Raw genomic sequence first — 21,568 nt, 5'->3', positions numbered from 1 at the left:
AACTGTAAATTGTATTCCTTGGGAAACGCAGCAGGAGGAAGACTGCTCCACAGTGTAGCAGTTTGCAGGGATGAAGGAGGATGGGAAAAAAAAAAAAACTTGTTCTGTTTGTTTCAAGGTGTACTGTTAGCAGCAACTGCACGTGTTCCAATGAGCTTAGAACTGGGTGGAGGAATTATTGATGTTATTTCAGATGAGCATTTCCCTTGGAAATATTTGTAGAATATATATATACTGCAGAAACCAAACGTCTGTGCGAAAGTGAGGGGAGAGAGTTGGTAAGAGATGGGTCATTAATGAGTCTAATTGCTCTCCTCTGTATTGAGTCAAACATTTTGAGAGAGCATTAGTGGCCCTACTCCATATGTGGGAGCAGTATTCAATTAAAGAGAATCCTATATTTGGTTGGTGTATTTAACCCGGCATTAGTAAGGCGGCGATGTCAGTTATTTCTTTCTATCTATATCTTTGGGGTCTGTGACACCCCACCTTACTAATGCCGGGTTAAATTATAAAATTTAAGCTGATATTAATGAGACATGACCCATGTAAGAATGAATGGCAGATATAAGAGAGAGAGAGAGAATGAACAGGAATAAATAGAAATAATTTCATTAGAGCAAATGAATTACTAATAATTTACATTAGTCATATTGTGTGTGTGTGTGTGTGTGTGTGTGTGTGTGTGTGTGTGTGTGTGTGTGTGTGTGTGTGTGTGTGTGTGTCCAATAAGTTACTCAGATGGAATGAATTGCATGCAATCTTGTAATCTCCAGACATGCATATTTGCATTGATAATGGATGTAATTAAAAAAACAACAAAACTTATGAGCAGAGGAAAAGAGATTTGTTTAAATATATAATTAATCAACCAATAACAAATACTGTGTGTATACATTAGTATTTTAGTAAATGGCTGTGGAAATGGCATATCCATTGAACTAATAATGTCAATCAGATGATTCATCTAGGCATGGCATGAATACATGTATGTTGATGGAAGGTTCAGTGAGTAAATCATTTTGTATAAATTGTTGTACTTGTTATGTGTATTTATTTATATCTAATTTTTATTTATGTTTTGCTTTGTTTTCTAAGAAGAATTTTCTTTTATTCAGCAGTGATTGTTATGACTAGCACAGGGTGTCCCAAAATTCACGTAAGAAGTAATTTTGATAGAAAATGCAGGTTTTTAATTAAAAATTATAATTTCTTATTGATTCATAAAGTATACAGTATAGGGTTATGCATGGAATAGCATATCGGGTAAATGGCCTCCACGGCTTTTCTGGCACATACGCACTCTTTTGTCGAAATTTTCCATGACTGTTTTGCATAAATGTGGCTGAATTTTGTTGATACAGCACTCAATTTCCTCCTTCAAGGCATGGGTGGTCGTGGGCGTGTTGGCATAAACCTTAGACTTCAAAAAACCCCAAAGAAAAAAGTCCAGCGGCGTTAAGTCACATGATCTGGGCGGCCAATTCTGATCACCAAAACGGGAAAGTACACGACCAGGAAATGACTCATGCAGTAATTGAATTGTTTCTCGGGCTGTATGGCATGTGGCACCGTCTTGTTGAAACCACATGTCGTCCACATCCATATCTTGCAATTTAGGCACAAAAAACTGGATTATCATGTCGCGATAGCGAGCACCATTAACTGTTATTGCCTTACCAGCCGCATTTTCGAAGACGAATGGACCGATGATGCTCCAGCCCAAAATCCACACCAAACAGTGACACATTGTGGATGCATTTGTTTCTCAACAATCACTTGTGGATTTTCGGAACCCCAAATGCGACAATTTTGTCGATTAACGAAGCCATCAAGATGGAAATGAGCCTCATCGCTGAAGATGATTTTGTTCGAAAAATAAGCATCCATTTGTTGTTGTTCCATAATCCATTCAACGAACTCTCTTCGCTGTGTGTGGTCAGTAGGCTTCAGTTCTTGAGTCAATTGAACTTTGTAAGCATAAAGATGCAAATCTTTCGTGAGAATACGCTGCAGAAAGCTTCTCGGAATGCCCAATTCAAGACCACGGTGCCGAATTGATGTTCCTGGACTCTCAGCAACACTCTCACGAACTGCTTCAAAGTTTTCTGTTGAAGGACGGCCAGAGTGTATAAGATCACTAATTGATCCAGTTTCCTTGAATTTTTTAATTAATCTTTTCACAGTTGATAAAGTTTAAATCACTATTCTGACCATATTTTGTACGAAAATTGCAAACTGTAGCTGCCAAATCTTCATTATTTTTAAAATATTGCTCAACAATGAAAATGCGTTGTTCTTTCGTGTAGCACTCCATTTTTAATAACCCTGAACTGTCAGCTGTCACGTTTTTTTTTCCTCGTTGGCAACACTTTACCACACAAATGGCGCTAAATTTAAATCTTGCGTGAATTTTGGGACACCCTGTATATACACTTTTCTTTACATAATAACATATATGTAAATAATTTCCATTTTTATGCGGAATTTTATTTTAAAATATTGCAAAATTACTGCATTATTTTAAGAGTTGTAAATGATGTCATGTCTATGCTAATATTTTGGTTGGAGATTACTAGTTCTTTTCTCTATAAAACATAGGATTCATTTTTATTCATGAGAATAAATGGACATTTGTTCACTACATCTATTCTTTCTAAAGACTGGAATGAAAATGTTCCTGTATAGTGAAAAACGTCCCCTCCCAGCAGACACTACATTTACAGGCAATAAAAATAAAGTTTATTATAGCACCAGACGCATCATCTAGCAAAATTCATTTTCCTAACAATCTATTTCAAATTTTCATTTGCAGAAATATATAGTCACACCTATTCATAATGCAGTCACTGTGTGCAAAAAGATTTGTGTGTTTATTTATGTGTTGAAAGTTTTTTTACCTTGGTTCTATTATACGTTAAAGATACCAAGAAATTATATACTTGGTTTTAATCCATTGCTGCCTATGGAAGCAATATTTCAAAACAATTGTTTTGTTTCCTTGGGTAAAGGATTAAAACCAATTATATAATTTATTGGTATCTTTGACGCATAATAGAACCAAGTTTTTATACCGACAAGGATGATGGGCTGATTTTACAGCCCAGTAGAAGGAATGGCCATGGGAAGTCATCTCTCTCTCCTGCTTTAGCCCAACTTTTATTTAAAACATCTAGAAAAAGTCCTCTTCTCATCTATTTTCCCTCAACCATCCTAAAAAAAAACCAGTTATCATTTTTAGACGTTCTCCTCATCCAGTCACCTTCAAATACTCTTACAACTACAGTTTACAGGAAACCAACTTTCACAGGTTGTTATATTCTTAAAGAATCAGCCCATCATCCTTGTCAAAAAACAGGAATCATAAAATGCCTAATCAGAAGAGCCAAAATTAATTGTTCTACTTCTAATTTTCTACAGAAAGAACTTTCTACTATCCATCAGCACATGAAACTCAATGGCTTTTCCGAAAAGAGTACACAACATCATCTCGATTCTTATAATCCACCGCTAAACAACAAAGATTCAATACATCCAATTCCATACATTTCCAGGATTTCAGAACCTATCTCAAGAATTCTGAAGAAATATGAGTTAACAGCTACTTATTTACCTATTAACAAATTATCTTCCCATTTTCCTTGTCCTAAAGACAAACGCTCAACTATGTCTCTTCCTGGATTTATCTAATTCCCTGCAACTGTGATCTCTCCTATTTTGAACAAACTGGACGCTCTCTAGAAAAAAAAGAATCCAAGAATGTCAATCATCCATTCATCACAACAAACCCAAAAAATCTGGATTGGCTCAGCACAGGATAGAAACTAACCACAACATCCTTTGGTCAAAAACTCGCCACTTATCTAGATTCCGCTATAAATTTGAACGTTTATTCAAAGAAAGCATAGAGGCCTTACTCCATGTCCTAACCTGAATCGAAATGACTGTATATCTGTATCAAAAATCTGGGAAAGTCTAATCAGGATAACTCATTAATTCATATTAATTTTGTTATTTAAAATTATTGAAATTATTAATTTCTTTATTTCAATCATGTCTCGGCTTAAAAATATTCCCTTTAATACTTAGTGATATAACATCACACAGCTTGTGCTATTTTTAAATGATCTATTGTTAGTATTCCACCTTGTATTTTTTAAAACTATTCTTGTAGTGCGACTGAAGATGGTCTGCAATTTTCAGACTGAAATATTTCGCTAATTAAATATCGTTCTTGTGTTTACGTGCTTATGTTATACGGAATAATAACATTTCTACGGTGTAAGCGACAGCCATGGCACCTTACAATGATGATAATAATAATAATAATTAAACTAAAACAACTTGCGAGAGAGAGAGAAATTAATGTAGTGATTGAACTTGCAGAAAATAATGTTTTATTCAACAGAATCAGGGTCCCTTGGACCACATACACGATTTTCAATGTGCTGACCTTTCTTGCACTGCTTTCCGTCCTCTGCCAGGTCTAACTCCTAGTGATCCAGTTTCTTCAAACTTCTTAATCATAGCTCTCAGTGCTACAGCTGACATAGGACTTGTATGCGGATTATGAAGCCTTCTAAATTCCCAAAGGGCCGCTATGGTATTGCACTGTTTAAGGTAAAACAACTTAACAAGTAAAGCACGCTGAGGCAAGGTAGGATGCATATTGAGCACAATTCGTCATTCATTCGAATAATTGCCTGAGTGTTCCCTTGTGTGTGGAATTGGTGGTGCTGCTGTCATGTACGCACAGTAAAATTTGCATAATCCTTTTTACTTGAGTTTACTGTAAATATTTGGCTGCTTTTGGCTCCACCAGTGCCAAAATTTCCCATGTTGGCGACTTTTGGTACTAAATCTTTTTTTCGCAGAAATCATCTTCCCATGCCTTCAGAAGTTTCAATATAAAATTTGGTCTCATTCTGTTTATTGGTTTTAGTTACAGATGCCTCCAAAGAGGGAAAGTTATTTTATGGACACCCTGTATAAAACTTGAAATAAGTGTTGGATTTAAGATTTTCTATATCTTACAGTCCACGAATACTAATTTTATAAAAATAATAATAATAAATAACTGAAAACTTTCAAACTAGCATGATATATATATATATATATATCATCATGCATATCAAGGATTTAGCCCTAGTGGCCTGTTCCGGCCTTATAATTCATCGTTTAAGAGGACGTCCTGGTTTTCTTTTTTCCTAATGGCTTGTACTTTAAGGCTTGTTTTGGTAATCTTTCTATTTTCATTCTTTGAACATGTTCCCAAACTTAAAACCTCTTTTTGAACCTGTTTCCCAAACTTAAAACCTCTTTGGAAAAGACATCCTTTCAAAGTGGTTTTAAGTTTGGGAAACAAGAAAAGTCTGCTGGAATTAAGTCTGGAGAATAGGGTGGATGGGGCACAATGGATGTCTGATGTTTTGCCACGTAACTGCAGATGAGGAGCTACGCATTGTCATGGTGCAACATCCAAGTCTAGTTTTCCCACAGTTCAGGCCTCTTCCTGTGCACAGCATCCCTCAAATGCACTGAAACCTCCTGGTACAACTCTTTGTTTACTATCTCACCATGTGGTACAAATTCATAATGGACAATGCCTTTCCAATCAAAAAACCGTGGATAGCACTGCATTCAGCGTATACAGTCCTTATATGCTTGGTTAGGCAATTGAAATGTCTCTGTAAAATTTTTACCAAGTTTGCAGCAAAATTTCACACACACCCGCTGCTTTTCGAGGTCTTTCATTGCACTTTGTCACTAATCCGGTGAACAGCTTGGGCACATGCTCACTTCAACAGATGTAACTCGACAACTAATGCTCATAGCAGAACGGGGCAAATGGCAGTTTGTTGTCAAAACCTGTCACTAGGTGCACTCTGTGCTGATTGGCATGCTATTTAAAAAGTTTGGTTTTTTTTTAACAACCTCGTGTGTATATATATATATATTGTTAGATCCTGAATGGAGAACTTTACAAGTAAATTCTTTATTCAGGATTTAACGTGATAAATATTACTAATTAAGGAAATATCTGTACATCAGCTAATAATTACGAGAAATTTCTTTATATTATGTGATAATGTGTAGTCCATATGTGCCATATATTGAAATTTATTCCTGTATAACTGGAATGAGAAGCAGAGAATTTTGTGTCAGAATAGAAAGAATTATGTAAGGGAATTAAGTTATTTGTAAAATCCCACTAAGCTCTCTAGTACATTACGAAATTTCGAGAAAGATTATAAGTAGTAATCCGGAATAATCGTGTATAATCTGTACGAGTCGAGCGTAGCAATGGAGGCTGTACCTACATGGAAAGGACATCGGAATGACTTCCTGGAATAGGGTAAACCTAACAGATTAGGGAGAGTGTAGGATCACCCAAGGGGCATGAACGATGGGGTTCGTGGGTAAAAACCACATCGAATAGAGGGCGCCCGATAGGGTGAATAAAAGATGATGCGTGCGATATTACGGGGCTTTTTCTTCTTCGGTTCCTGGATTCCAGTTTTAGGAGGATTGTCGGGGGATTCGTGAGAGAGTGGTGGGTCGACTACAGTGATGACGGACGGCGGGTTCTTTCCTTGAGAATGTTTGAAGATTTCCAAGCGGAGCTGATCGTGATATGACGGCCTATGCAGAATTGAGCCTTAGCTGAATGTCCCATTGGAGAGAGAACGGAGAAAGTTTCCTGTGGAGCAATAGACAGCACTCCACAGTTCGGAAAAGATTCAAAGAAAAGCGTAGTGCATCGCCAGCCTCAAAGACAGCCGATAAATACACAGTAAGGTAATCCAGATCTACATGAAATGGCAGCATGAAATCTGAAAGGATCAGGTAATGTAGAGAATTTCATTCTATGTTAAAAATCACTTAGAAGAATAAGAAATTTGTGTATAATGTAAACTAAAGGACACTAATAGAGAACTTTTAAGTGAGAATTTGATTGGATTAGTTAAGACCAAGTGGAACAAAGAAGAATTGTTGATAGGCAGTATTTTGATTGAGAATGGCTAGGCTTGACAAATGAAATTTAGAATTGTTATGGTTATAGATAGAATATTAATGAGAGTGTTCAGTGCATGTTCTGTGAATAACTTGTGAAAGGAATTATAATTGAAGGATTTAGCTTACTCAAATTCATTGTTGTGATTTAGTATGAACCTTAACTTAGAGTGAGTTTTGTTCCATTGAGTATTAGAATTTTCTTAACTTTAAATGTTTTATGCTTTTCCAATAAACATGTTTTGTACCTTATACCTGAGTTTATGCCTGATTACGAATTCAAACCACCACTTATGAAATAGAACCTTTTGGTGAGAAGGAATTAGATATTATTGCTTAATTCAGATTCAGGTCACGACTGCTAACTGAATCTGCATGGCGCTAGCGTAAGATTAATTATTGTGTGTATCCCTTTTGAATTTAGATTTGTTTCCTTGAACAAGAGTCTCTTCTGTTATAGGATATTGGCTGGCACAACATAATAAAAATTTTGCCAATATCTGAAAAGGAAATAGATCTGAATTAATATTTTAAAGGCACAACAGTAGATTAGAAAGAGAGCTATTTAGAGGTAGAACAAGGTATAATATACAGAAAGCAGTGACGTAACAATATATATATGTGTGTGTATGAAAACTTTGTAAAAAATGTGCCCACCTGATGCAGAAATACATTGCGATCAGGCAAGCTCCTGCTTGCAGTCATCATTGATGATTGCAAGCAGGATTTAATTTTGTGCATTTCACAGGATAAAATGCACGAATTTTATAATATAGAGACAAATTGTTTTCATACTTGGAATTAGTTAAGAGACTTAAAAAGAAGTTAGGATTGATGTCAAATCTTTATTAGAAAATAATGATTTTGCAAATGACCTTATTTTCTGTATCCAGTTTGATTATTTAAATACATATTAAATAGGAAATGGATGAGCCACCTTTGAAACAGCAGAGGCTCCATATGGAAACGTCAGATAATGAAAGAGCAACACCCTGTGATTTAATGTCAGATCAGAATGATGAAAGCAAAAGAAATGTGAAAGAAAAAAAAAGTTCAGTTAAAGATGAAATTGAAGAAATTCTTTTGTGTAGCCTTTGTCTAGAAATTTTATATGATCCAGTCTGGTGAGCATATTTTATGCCTGTTATATATTTAAAGTTATGTCTTTAACTTTATTAATTTTTATGGCTATTTTGCCTATTTTTCTTTTGGAGTATCCCTCTTAATGTCGTTGGATTTTTACTCAATTTTTGGGCATTGCTGATGTTTTATAGATATATGAAGAATATAAGGAAGGAATAATTTTGGACATATCTTTGTAGGATGTTCTTGGTTGTCTTCTTATTGAGTGGTATCTGGCATGTGGCGATGTTACTCAAGTATGACTGAAAGGAGGGGGGGGGGATTGGAAATGTGGAGATAGAGAGATGTGGGAGAATTTTAGGAAAGACAAAAGGTATGTGAATTTAAAACCAGGTTTCAAGGGTGAGCTGTGAATTCTTTGGGAAGAAGGTGAGAGTTAGAAATATTTGGGAAAAGGAGAAGGATAGAATATGATGAAACAAGATATCATAATATCTTGTTCAGTAATATCACTTACTATTATAATAACGGAATTAACTCACGTAAATTATTCTTTACTCGTAGAATTTTCGTCTGAGTATCACAGGCATCATCAGTACAGGTACAAAGGCTAATTAAACAATAATTGTTATATTCACAAAGTGCCACCTAAATAGCTAAAGTTAAATTTCCTAAATTTATTTTTAAAAAAAAATGTTTTTTTTTTGTAATTTTTTTAATATATATAAATATACAGTATATATGTGTATACAATTACAAGTTAGGAAAGACTTGTTGATTTATAGAGTACTATCCCCCACAAGGGGGAAAGACGTAGACCATCGGATCTGTTTAGGTTAGGAGAATGAAGTAATGTTTCACATGTTTCTTTGTAAAGCCGTTCCATTAAGAACTGACTTTTGTGAATGACACTGAACTCTATGTCTGGTGTTGATGGCATGCTCTGCAAGTCCAGACTGTTCAGGTTCAAGGTACTGGATATACGACTTGTGTTCTAACCGGATCAGACCAGATCTTCCTGTTTGTCCGAAATATGATAACCCACACGAGCAGGGAATCTGGTAGACGTCTGGATAGCTGAGATGTAGGAGCTTGTCCTTTGGAGACATGAGGAATGTGGAGATTTTTCTGATAGGTCGAAAGGCCACACATATATTTAGTGGTTTTAACACTTTAGCTATGCGTTCGCTAACGCCTTGTACAAAGGGGATAGGTATACACATAGGTTCTTCTGTATTTCAAGAGGATGCTGGAGCACGACTACTTAAAGTTCTTTTTATGAAGGAATTCTTATAACCATTAGATATGAAGGAGGAATTAATATAACGTAATTCTTTTTGTGAAAAGAGTGAAAAGAAAATTTAAGAGTGAAAAAGAGTAATGAAGGCGATAAAAGATGCAGTGGAAGAAACAGTACCAGAAGAAGAGAAGATCAAGAAGAAATGGATTACACAAGAAACACTGAAGTTAGTACAGGAGAAAAGAATGTTGAAGATAAGAAGGGATATATCAGAACAAATAGAAGAGCAATATAGAAGAAAGTGTAATGAGGTGAAAAAAGCAGTCAGAATGGATAAGATGAAATGGTTAGAAGCCCAATGTAACAATATAGAACAGTACTATGGAGAGCATAAAACAAGGGAGGTGTACAAAATAATCAGAACCATTAATAGAAAATGGCAACCAAAACAGACCACAATTAAAGATGAAAAAGGCAAAGTATTGATAAATAAAGAAAAAATTGTACAGCGGTGGAAAAGATACTGTAGTGAGTTATATGAAGAAAAACTAGATTTAGATAGCGTTGGGAAACTGACTGAAGAATTGAAGCAGATATCACCACCAGGTAATGAGCATGATATGGACATTTTAAGAGGAGAGGTAGAAAAAGCAATAGGATGGCTAAAACACAACAAGAGTCCTGGTAACAATAACATTACTGGAGAAATGATTAAATATGGTATTGAAAGTATGGTTACAGAAATGCACCAACTATGTAATATGGTATGGAAAGAAAGGAAAATGCCAGAGGAGTGGGTGAAATCAATATTAGTAACATTATACAAGAAAGAAAATAAGCTTGAATGTAAAAATTATACAACAATTGCCTTGATAAGTCACCTTGGTAACGTGATGATCATCATATTGACAGAAAGATTGAGAACACAAATGGAAGCATACCTTGCAGATGAGCAAGCAGGATTTAGGAAGGATAGAACTACAATTCAACAGATTTTGACAATGAGGTTTAATAGCAGAGAAAGCTAGGAGAAAAAACAAAAACATATATACTTGCTTTGTTGATTTTCAGGAAGCATTTGACAGTATTGACCAGAAAGTGACATTAGCAGTTCTGGAATCCTATGGAATTGATAAAAAAACTAATAGCTATATTAAAAGATGTTTATCAGAATGCAGTTGCAGCAGTTAGAATAGGTGATGATTTGGGGAAATGGTTTAAAACTAGCAGAGGTACTAGACAGGGAGACCCAATATCACCAAGCATTTTCATCGCACATTTAGAAAGAGCAATGGACAAACTGAAGGAAGATGCCAAAGGAATATTTGTACACGAATGAGAATTAATAATCTGAGATTTGCAGATGACGTTGTTATTATTGAAGAAGATGAAAGAGAACTACAAAAAACACTGAAACTGTTAAATGAGGAAGGGAAGAGATTTGGACTTGTTATGAACTTGGAAAAAACAAAGACAATGGTATTTGGTGAGAAAAACATGAAACAAAAGATACAAGTGGATGGAATTGATATAGAAAATGTAGAACAATTCACATATTTGGGAAGTAAACTGACATATGACTTGGACTGTGAAAAAAAGAAATAAAGATCAGGATTACAAAGGGAAGAACAAATCTGAAGGCCATGGATAACATCTGGAAAAATAAAGTGATCAGCCTGCAAACAAAACTAAGAGTACTGGAAACATGCATCTTCAGCGGTGTACTGTATGGATATAAAACATGGGTAATAAATAAGGAATCGAGAAAAAGAATTTTGGCATTTGAAAGAACTTGTTACAGGAAGATTCTAAGAATAGGACAGAAAATCACCAGTGAAGAGCTCTATCAGAGGATACAACCGAACAAAATCTAATGCAGGAGATTATAAAATGGAAGCTGCAATTATTTGGACTCATCTGTAGAATGAGTGAGGACCGGAAGATAAAGACATTTATGTTTGGTATTTTGGATGGTTTAAACAGAAGAGGTAGACCGTACAGTGAATGGATAGATGATATAAAAGACTGGTGTGGAATGGGTGTACAAAAACTGCAACACTGTGCACTGGACAAAGAAAGGTGGAAGAAGATAGTGAAGCAGGCATCGGACATCAACGGGCAGTGAGCCCATGGTTCGTGATGAATTCTTTTTGTAATAGTTCTTCTGAAGAACAAAAGAAGTGGGCTCTATGAACTAGTGTTTTTATGGTACCTGCCTTTTGACTGGGATGGTGATGTGATTCAGCATGGATGTACTGGCCTGTATGAGTCTCCTTCCTATAGACTGTGAATTGTAGGTTACCATCTGGTTGGCGAAGAATTAAGAGGTCTAGAAAGGCTAACTGCTTATTTACTTCTAGGGTGCGGGATCCTTGGTAGAAGTGCGTTTTTGAGAGAAACTGTTGTTATTCTTGCGTAGTGCCCTTCCATATGACAAAAATGTCATCCACATGTCTGAACCAAAGATTAGGTCTGGGTGTAATGTTGTCAAAGATACTTTGTTCAAAGTGCTCCATGAAGTAGTTGGTAATAGCGATTGGTTTACCCATTGCCGTTCCTTCGATTTGTTGGTATAACTGGTTTTTGAAGGAAAAATAACTGGACTTTATTACAAATTCAAATAATTTGAGTATGTCTGGAGGAAATTCTTGGTGTAGTAATTCAATGCTGTCTGCCAATGGAACATTCGTAAATAACGAAACAACATCTAGACTAATCATAATCTCCGAATCGTCTAGATGCAGATCAGAAATTTTATTCTTACCTGCTGTAAACTAAAAGAAGTTTTTAAGTCTCAAAGAGCTCATTGGATTTATTTAAAGGCCAGTAGGTCACTATTAAATTATCAGCTAGAAGAAGCAAAGAAATCTCTTGCCCTTTTGAACAAAGAAATAGTAGATATCAAGAATGCTACAGAACCAGTATTAGAGACTGAAAATTTTAACACCAATTTACACATTTCATCAATGTCATATCGAAAGGTTTTTAATGCTTCCCGTGATAGATTAAAACACAAGTTTGATTCACTGGTGACCCACCCCGAATCTAGCAATATCGTCAGTGATACCAATAGAGTAGTGATCGTGTCTGGCCGGCCGCTAACAGACAGCAAACGTTTTTTTTTTGTCAAAAGGTCATAATTTTGCCGTTGCTCTGAATAAGGTACCCATAATAGATTTTTTCCATAGCATAGACAGAGGTATTCAATCCTTATCCCAAAAAACAGCCAACAGAACAAGATTTGACTGTGCAAAAATTATTTTTAGCGCCAAGCCTCCTTGGCCGAACCTATCATACGCTGTACAAAAAAGCACTGAAATCGCTAAAAAATAACAAGAACCTAATTATTACGAAAGCTGACAAAGGGAAGGCTCTAGTCATTCAAGACAGAAGAGAATACGAGAGAAAAATGTCACTGCTACTTTGCGACTATTCGACTTATAGAGCCCTCACTTCAGATCCTACCAGTAGTCAAATAAAAAGGCTTACTGCTCTTATAGAAAAAATATCGATATGGGATGAAGATAAAAAGAAAAAACTAAAGCCCTCCTTCGGGCACCCACTGAGATTATATGGTCTTTCAAAAGTACATAAGCCAGAAATTCGATTAAGACCTGTTGTAGACTGTATAGGTTGTCCCACTTACAAAATATCAAAATTTCTGTCAAATTTACTCACTTCTTCAACTAGAAGAACTGCTACGTATATAAAAAATTCAGTGGATTTCAGAAATAAAATTTCCGATCTGCATCTAGACGATTTGGAGATTATGATTAGTCTAGATGTTGTTTCGCTATTTACAAATGTTCCGTTGGTGGACAGCATTGGATTACTACAGCAAGAATTTCCTCCAGACATACTCAGATTATTTGAATTTGTAATAAAGTCCAGTTATTTTTCCTTCAAAATAACTGGACTTTATTACAAAATTGATTGTAAAATTAATATTACAAAGTTGATGGCATGCTCTGGACTTGCAGAGCATGCCATCAACCAGTTATACCAACAATTCAAAGGAACAGCAATGGGTAATCCAATTACTATTGCCAACTACTTCATGAAGCACTTCGAACAACATATCTTTGACAATATTACACCTAGACCTAACCTTTGGTTCAGATATGTGAACGACATTTTTACCATATGGAAGGGCACTACACAAAAATTACAGCAGTTTCTCTCAAAAATAAATGCACTTCATCCAAGGATCCAGCACCTTAGAAGTAAATAAGCAGTTAGCCTTTCTAGACCTCTTAATTCTTCGCCAACCAGATGGTAACCTACAATTTACAGGCTATAGGAAGAAGACTCATATAGGCCAGTACATCCATGCTTAATCATATCACTATCCCAGTCAAAAGGCTGGGATAGTGATGTGATGTCATAAAAATACTAGTTCATAGAGCCCACTCTTTTTGTTCTTCAGAACTATTGCAAAAAGAATTACAATATATTAATTCCTCCTTCATATCTAATGGTTATAAGAATTCCTTCATAAAAAGAACTTTAAGTAGTCATACTCCAGCATCCTCTTCAAATACAGAAGAACCTACGCGTATAGCTATCACCTATGTACAAGGCGTTAGCGAATGCATAGCTAAAGTGTTAAAACCACTAAATATATGTGGCCTTTCGACCCGTCAGAAAAATCTCCACATACCTCATGTCTCCAAAAGACAAGATCCCACATCTAAGCTATCCAGGTGTCTACCAGATTCCCTGCTCATGTGGGTTATCATGTTTCGGACAAACAGGAAGATCTGCTCTGATCCAGTTAGAAGAACACAAGTTGTATATTCAGTACCTTGAACCTGAACAGTCTGGACTTGCAGGGCATGCCATCAACACCAGACAGAAATTCGAGTTCAGTGGAACAAGACAAAAGTCAGTTCCTAATGGAACGTCTTTACAAAGAAACATGTGAAACGTTACTTCACTCCCCTAACCTAAACAGATCCGATGGTCTACGTCTTCCCCCCCCCCCCTTGTGGGAGATAGTACTCTATAAATCAGCAAATTTTTCCTAACTTGTATACACATATATACTGTATATTTATATATATATTAAAAAATGTAAAAAAAAAAATATAAATTTTTTTAAAAAATAAATTTAGGAAATTGAACTTTAGGTGGTGCTTTGTAAATATAACAGTTATTGTTTAATTAGCCTTTGTACCTGTACTGATGATGCCTGTGATACTCAGGCGAAAATTCTATGAATAAAGAATAATTTACGTGAGTTAATGTGCGTAAGGGTCAAAGCTGTATAACTGAGAGAAGACCTCCACATAGCCTTTAAAGGAATGCGGAGAACCGACCAGGGCTTCTGACCTAATGCCCAATCCTCACCTTCTCGTGGTGCACCCTGTTGGGTATCTACTTGGATACTGAACGGACGAGGATGGGCTGGCAATTTGGGATTTAGCCGACCAAATTGTATTCTTATTGGTTAAACCAAAATATAGAATGATGGTACAACATAACAAAATTTCATGCCGGCTGGGGTGTCGCCTGGTTAAACAAGGCCCCCGTTGTTTTCGCCAGGGAACCAGGGCGAACAGCGAAAAGTCAGCTACTGGAACAAATCTGAAAATAAACCCCAACTCAACATCACCAGAGTTAAAGATCAGTACTATCAATGTAAGAAGCCTGAATGGCAAAGAAATGGAGCTAGCTGAGGAATTAGATAAGTACCAGATCGACATAATAGGGGTGACTGAAACAAAAAAGACCAAAACTGGTGAGATCTTTCTGAGCAATAAATACAAAATGTTATATTCAGGCAATGACAATCAAGGAAAAGAAGGAGTAGCCATAGTATTCAACACAAAATACGAAGCTAATCTTCTTGAATGGCAGTCAGTCTCAAGTAGAGTAATGTGGGCAAATATGAGAATGGGGAACTGGACAATGAGACTTATTTGTGCCTATAGTCCCACAGAAGGTTCCACTAAGGTAGAACTGGAGGAATTTTTTGAGGCTTTAGAAAAAAAGCAACTGACACAATGAAAAATGAAAAGTTGGTCCTTGTTGGGGATCTAAATAGCAGAGTAGGAAATGATTGTGAGACATACAAAAATATTTTGGGAAAATTCGGAGAAAAGAGCAAAGCTAATAATAATGGCAAATATCTGTTGGATTTCTGCCTAGGACATGGACTGGTTATTACTAACACCATGTTCCAACATAAAAATGTGCACAAATTCACATGGAGAGAAGAGGCAAGGAATAAGAAAAGTCTCATTGACTATGTTATTGTTGATAGTGATGTTTTCTCCCTGGTGCAGGACACCAGAGTGTACAGAGGATTTGAAATTGGAAGTGATCACTATTTAGTCTTGAGTAGGATAAAATTGAATTTCATATTGAAAAGAATAACATGTAAGAAAGTTTTAAAGCAAATAAAAGTTGAGCAGCTCTCAGATGTGAGCTGTAGACTAAAATATACAAAGATTATTGAAGAAAAAATGAGAGTTTGAGAACAGGAATCAAACCTTGGAGATTCAGTGGCAAACTCTGAAGAAAACATTGATTAATTCTGCCAGAGAGGCATGTGGTGAGGTTGTCTGTAGGGATAAAAAAATCAGAACTCCCTGGTGGACACAGGAAATTAAAGAGGCAGTGAAGGAAAAGAAGAAAGCATACCAAAAGTTCCTGTCAAATAAGTCAGCTTGTGCTCTTAGAGAATATAGAGACAAATGCAAGAATGCTAAACACTGTGTAAAACTAGCTAAACAAAAGTCATGGGAGGACTTTGGCAAGAATATAGAAAATAAATATCAAGAAGGTGGCAAAATATTCTGGAGGTAGTTGAAGAAGCTTAAGAATGGAGGAAAGAGTGCTATAAAAGGAATTAGAGATGATAAAGGTGAAATGAAAACGGGAGAAAAAGATATCCTTGAAGTATGGAGTAATTACTTTGAAAAACTGCTAAATGAAACAAGCAGTGATGACAGCACAGTGGTAAAAAACACTGACCAGCATGCAGTCAGGAATACATATCCATAATTGAAGTAGAAAAAGCCATCAAAGGCTTGAAATGTGGAAAGGCAGCAGGAGTAGATGATATTCGATCAGAAATGCTGAAGTATGGTGGTGTAAGAGTCTTACAGTGGCTGCACTGCATATTTCAGAAAGCCTGGACAGAGGGATGAATTCCCGATGATTGGAGTAGAGCTCTCATAGTACCCATATATAAAAAGGGAAATAAAACTGCATGTGAGAATTACAGAGGTATTTCCCTACTGAGTGTTCCTGGCAAGATCTATGCAAGTATACTTGAGAAACGGTAGAGAAGAATTGTGGAAGAAAAGCTTGGTGAAGAACAAGCTGGATTCAGGCCAAATAGAGGCTGTCAGGATCAGATCTTCACTTTACGACAAATAGTCGAGAAAGCATGGAAATATAACAAAGATCTGTATTTAAGTTTTGTTTATTTGGAAAAGGCATATGACAAGGTGCAAAGAGAGAAGCTATTCTATATGCTACAGTTATATCATGTCAATGGGGCATTATATCAAGCAATACTTGGTCTTTATTTGAGTTGTAAGTCAGCAGTTAGAATTGAAGGATGTACAGGAAGATGGTTTAATGTTAAATCTGGTGTGAGACAAGGATGTACATTATCCCCTCTGTTATTCATTATCTATATGGATCACATTATGAAGGAAAGTGGTATTAAACATGATATCAAAATTGGAGATGTTAATGTCAGCTCTTTGCTTTATGCAGATGATGTTATACTTCTAAATTAATCTGCTACAAGTCTGCAAGATTCTCTGACTAAATTGAATAGCTGTTGTAATAGATGTGGTATGAAGGTCAGCAATAAAAAGACAAAGACAATGAAAATAGGCAGAATCATTGAAAATGTCAACTGTGTTGTGAATGGAGAACCTGTGGAACAAGTAAAACATTTCAGCTATTTAGGCACGATTTTTACTGAAGATGGTAAATTAAATATAGAAATAGACAACAGAATCAGCAAAGCTGGTATGGTGGGAAGTCAATTGAATAAATTCATATGGAATAAGAGAGAAATTAGTCGGAACACTAAATTAGCTGTATACAAGACAGTGTTCAAACCAGTTTTAACTTATGGATCTGAGAGCTGGGTCAGAAGTAAAACACTTGACCAAAGACTAGAGACCACAGATATGAGAGTCCTGAGAAAGATTATAGGCATGAACAGATGGCATCAATGGCAGTATCATATTAAAAATGAGGATATTAGGAAAGAACTTGACATTGTCAGCATCCAGGAATGCGTTAGCAGAGCTAATCTCAGGTGGTATGGTCACTTAAACAGAATGGGCGAGGAAAGATTAGCAAAACAAATGTTCCCTGCCAGGTTGGCAGCAAAACGACCCAGAGGAAGAACAAGATATAGGTGGATTGATACGGTACAAAGTGCTTTAGACGATAGAAATATAAGATCTGATAATGTTGGAGTGTTGACAAGTAACAGACTGATTTGGAGGAAAATTGTAGATAGGAAATTAATAATGATGTAATTTTTTTCATGTAGTACTATCATATCCTGTACACCCCTTGAGGGTACATGGCAGGAATTTGATCATGATGATGATGAGTAATATATCTACTCAGGGTATTTCCTTACTGAAACTTATGTTCAGTAATGTCACCATACGCTGGATGCCACTCAAGAAGAACGACAACCAGGAACATCCCAGAAAGGTATGTCCAAAATTATTCCTTCCTTATATTCTTTATATACCTATATCTTTAAAACATCAGTAATACCATAAAAATTGATTATTATTTTTACAGCTATTTTTGCCTGTTTTTGATTAGGAGTGTCCCTTATTTTAAATACATTGGCTTTTTACTCAAGAATTCTTAGGGCATTATAGGTGTATTTTAAAGATAAATATATGCAGACTAATAGAGGAAGAAATTTTGCACATATCTTGTTTGGATGTTAGGATGTCTTCGTTCTCCATACTTCTGCTGTTGGGCTGTTTAAGAGGGGGCGGGGTTGAGGCAAGGTGGGAAGATTAATCAGAAAACCTGGGTTTTTTTTTAAATAATATATATATATATTTATTATTATATTTAAGGACACTTCTTTGGGGAAGGGTTTTATGGGAAACAGGCAGGGTGGGGGAGTGTTAACAGGGTGAGAGCCTTTTCGATCGTGCTATCTTCATTGGAACATTTCAGGATAAGTGTAGGGCTATGTCATGACGGCTTGGTGTATCAGCTTTAGGAGAGCTTGTGTTATCGCTTATTGGTCGGAGTCGTGACTTTTATATATATTAAAAATTTATGTTGTTATATTCACAAAGTGCCACTTAAGTAGCTAAAATTAAATTTAGGAAATTTAACTTTAGCTACTTAGGTGGCACTTTGTGAATATAACAGTTATTGTTTAATTAGCCTTTGTACCTGTATTGAATATGTCTTTCAGTTGTTGAGCCTTATTTTTGTTTTGGAACTTCCAACGCTCGGAAATTAGGTAGGGTTGATGGACGTTGATTGAGTTTTCGTCACATTTTATGGCATATGAAGAATATAAGGAAGGAATAATTTTGGACATACCTTTGTAGGCCATAAAATGTGATGAAAACTCAATCAACATCCACCGACCCTACCTAATTTCCGAGTGTTGGAAGCTCCGCAACATAAAAATTAGGTGATGACTCCGACCAATAATCGATAACACAAGCTCCCCTAAAGCTGATACACCAAGCCATCTTGACATAGCCCTACACTTATCCTGAAATGTTCCAATGATGATAGCACAATCGAAATGGCTTGCATCCCATTAATGTTCTCCCCCACCCCTAATTAATCTCCCCACCTTGCCTTAACCCCCCCTCTCCCTCTAAACAGCCCAACAGCAGAAGTATGGAGAACGAAGTCATCCTAACATCCAAACAAGGTATGTGCAAAATTTCTTCCTTTATTAGTCTGCATATATTTATCTTTAAAATACACCTATAATGCCCTAAGAATTCTTGAGTAAAAATACACAAATGTATTTAAAATAAGGGACACTCCTAAACGAAAACAGGCAAAATAGCTGTAAAAATAATAGTTTTTCAGAGGAGTAATATGGGAATTTCCCAGAAAGTGTAGGGCTATGTCAAGACGGCTTGGTGTATCAGCTTTAGGGGAGCTTGTGTTATCGATTATTGGTCGGAGTCGTCACCTAATTTTTATGTTGCGGAGCTTCCAACACTCGGAAATTAGGTAGGGTCGGTTGACGTTGATTCAGTTTTCATCACATTTTATGGCCTACAAAGGTATGTCCAAAATTCCTCTATTAGTCTGCATATATTAGTCTGCAAAATTCCTCTATTAGTCTGCATATATTTATCTTTAAAATACACCTATAATGCCCTAAGAATTCTTGAGTAAGCATACACAAATGTATTTAAAATAAGGGACACTCCTAAATGAAAACAGGCAAAATAGCTGTAAAAATAATAGTTTTTCAGAGGAGTAATATGGGAATTTCCCAGAAATAATACCTATAAAAATTAATATTTATTTAGAGGAGTGGCATACAAAATTTTCTAGAAATATCTGTTTTTAATGATGTTATTATGTAATTAATTATTAATAGCCTTTTGTTGTGCAAAACTTGGGTACCACTACCCCTGATGACTTACATCATCAGGGGTAGTGGTACATTGTTTAATGATCTTAATTGATCTATAATTTATTATAATTATATTATAATATTTCATTATTAGTAACATGTTAATCCTTTTTTCCTTTGTAGTGTATTGCCTTGCATGCATTGTTATTGTGCTGGCTGTTACTCTGTATGGATGGAAAAAGCAAGTGAATGTCCTCAGGTTGGTGTACTTGAAAGTGATGATTTGCAATGTAGAATTATGGATCTGTAGTTGAAGTTATTTCAAATATTTAACCACTTGTTATTGTTCTCATTGTTTTGTTTTATTATTCTTTTGCACCGATAATTCACACATGGTACAAACATTACCATATCTAGACTGTGGAAGGGAAATGAAGGCTGAACTTATTGATATGATCGAATAGTTGCAAGTTCTTTGAATAAACTGAATATATTACTTAAATTAAGGGGATATTAAATCCCACATTGTTTTAAAACCGAATAACAAACTCAAAGATTGGAATCAGAGAGTTTCTTGCCGAATATAGTAAACTATAAAGTATCGGCGAACACTTAGCGTGAGCTAATGCAAGTGACCCTAGTACGTAGTACAATACCGGACGACTCGTTGCAAAGGTGGGGAAAGTTCAGATCGCTATTCTTAGGTATTATCCATAATGTAAAAACACATTTCCTAGGAAATGTATGCTGTTATTACATTATGGAGGGAGGTCACTACCCAGACCGAATACCAAAGTGTATAGCGAAAAGAACTTATAGTGACCTCCCTCCATAATGTAATAACAGCATACATTTCCTAGGAAATGTGTTTTTACATTATGGATAATGCCTAAGAATAGCGATCTGAACTTTCCCCACCTTTGCAACGAGTCGTCCGGTATTGTACTACGTACTAGGGTCACTTGCATTAGCTCACGCTAAGTGTTCGCCGATACTTTATAGTTTACTATATTCAGCAAGAAACTCTCTGATTCCAATCTTTGAGTTTCTTATTCGGTTTTAAAACTATGTGGGATTTGATATCCCCTTAATTTAAGTAATGTTTTCATTGCCAAAATGAAGCTTATTAGCTCTTTATACTTAAGAAACTGAATATAGATTATTATTATTATTATACACACACCTCCATGGAGTCTGAAGACTCATTGGGTGGGGGACCCAATCTCCCCACACAATCTATCATACCTCTCCTTGAACCCATTAAGAAACAAATCCTTCACAACTGACTGGCAACCCATTCCACTCATTTACCACTCTCCACGCGACAAATCTAGTCCTCACATCCCTACTAACCACACCTTTATTCAACTTCCAGGGATGACCCCTTGTTCTGGTCTCCTCTAGCCAAATGCTCAAAATTTCCCCTACATCTATCCTATAAAATCCTTTAAACAACTTAAATGTTTCTATCATATCCTCTCTTTTTCTCCCCTGTCAACCAACTTCTGCAATCCACACACCTTCAATCTGTCCTCATAGGGAATATTCCTCCTCCTCAGTTCACCTCTGTCATAGCGTGGTAGGAGACTTACAGTCTTCACCTTCTCATTCTTCAGTTTTGCCTCTTCCAACAACTCCTTTACATCCTTCCTCATAGAATACTT

The 21,568-nt window shown here is 36.0% G+C and overlaps 1 protein-coding gene across 3 annotated transcripts in view; it reads left to right on the top strand.

Annotated features, from left to right (window-relative positions):
* LOC150104471 (E3 ubiquitin-protein ligase CHFR-like) overlaps positions 1–21,568 on the top strand; it is a 232,383-nt gene that overhangs the window by 94,882 nt on the left and 115,933 nt on the right. For all 3 annotated transcript variants that reach the window (XR_016548572.1, XM_090395650.1, XM_090395651.1), the window contains 2 exons: positions 7,937–8,138; positions 20,088–20,163. Coding sequence is in view for 2 of the 3 variants with exons in the window: in XM_090395650.1 (XP_090251776.1) it covers positions 7,937–8,138; positions 20,088–20,163 (278 nt within the window). In the remaining variant the exon portion in view is untranslated. The remainder of the gene's footprint in view (positions 1–7,936; positions 8,139–20,087; positions 20,164–21,568) is intronic.

This window comes from Typopeltis vanoorti, chromosome 7 (assembly GCF_054136105.1).
Source record: "Typopeltis vanoorti isolate ZY-2024b chromosome 7, IOZ_Tvanoo_1.0, whole genome shotgun sequence".
NCBI lineage: Eukaryota > Metazoa > Arthropoda > Arachnida > Uropygi > Thelyphonidae > Typopeltis > Typopeltis vanoorti.
The sequence above is the reverse complement of the archived record's forward strand: the minus strand, read 5'-3'. Positions and strand labels throughout refer to the sequence as shown.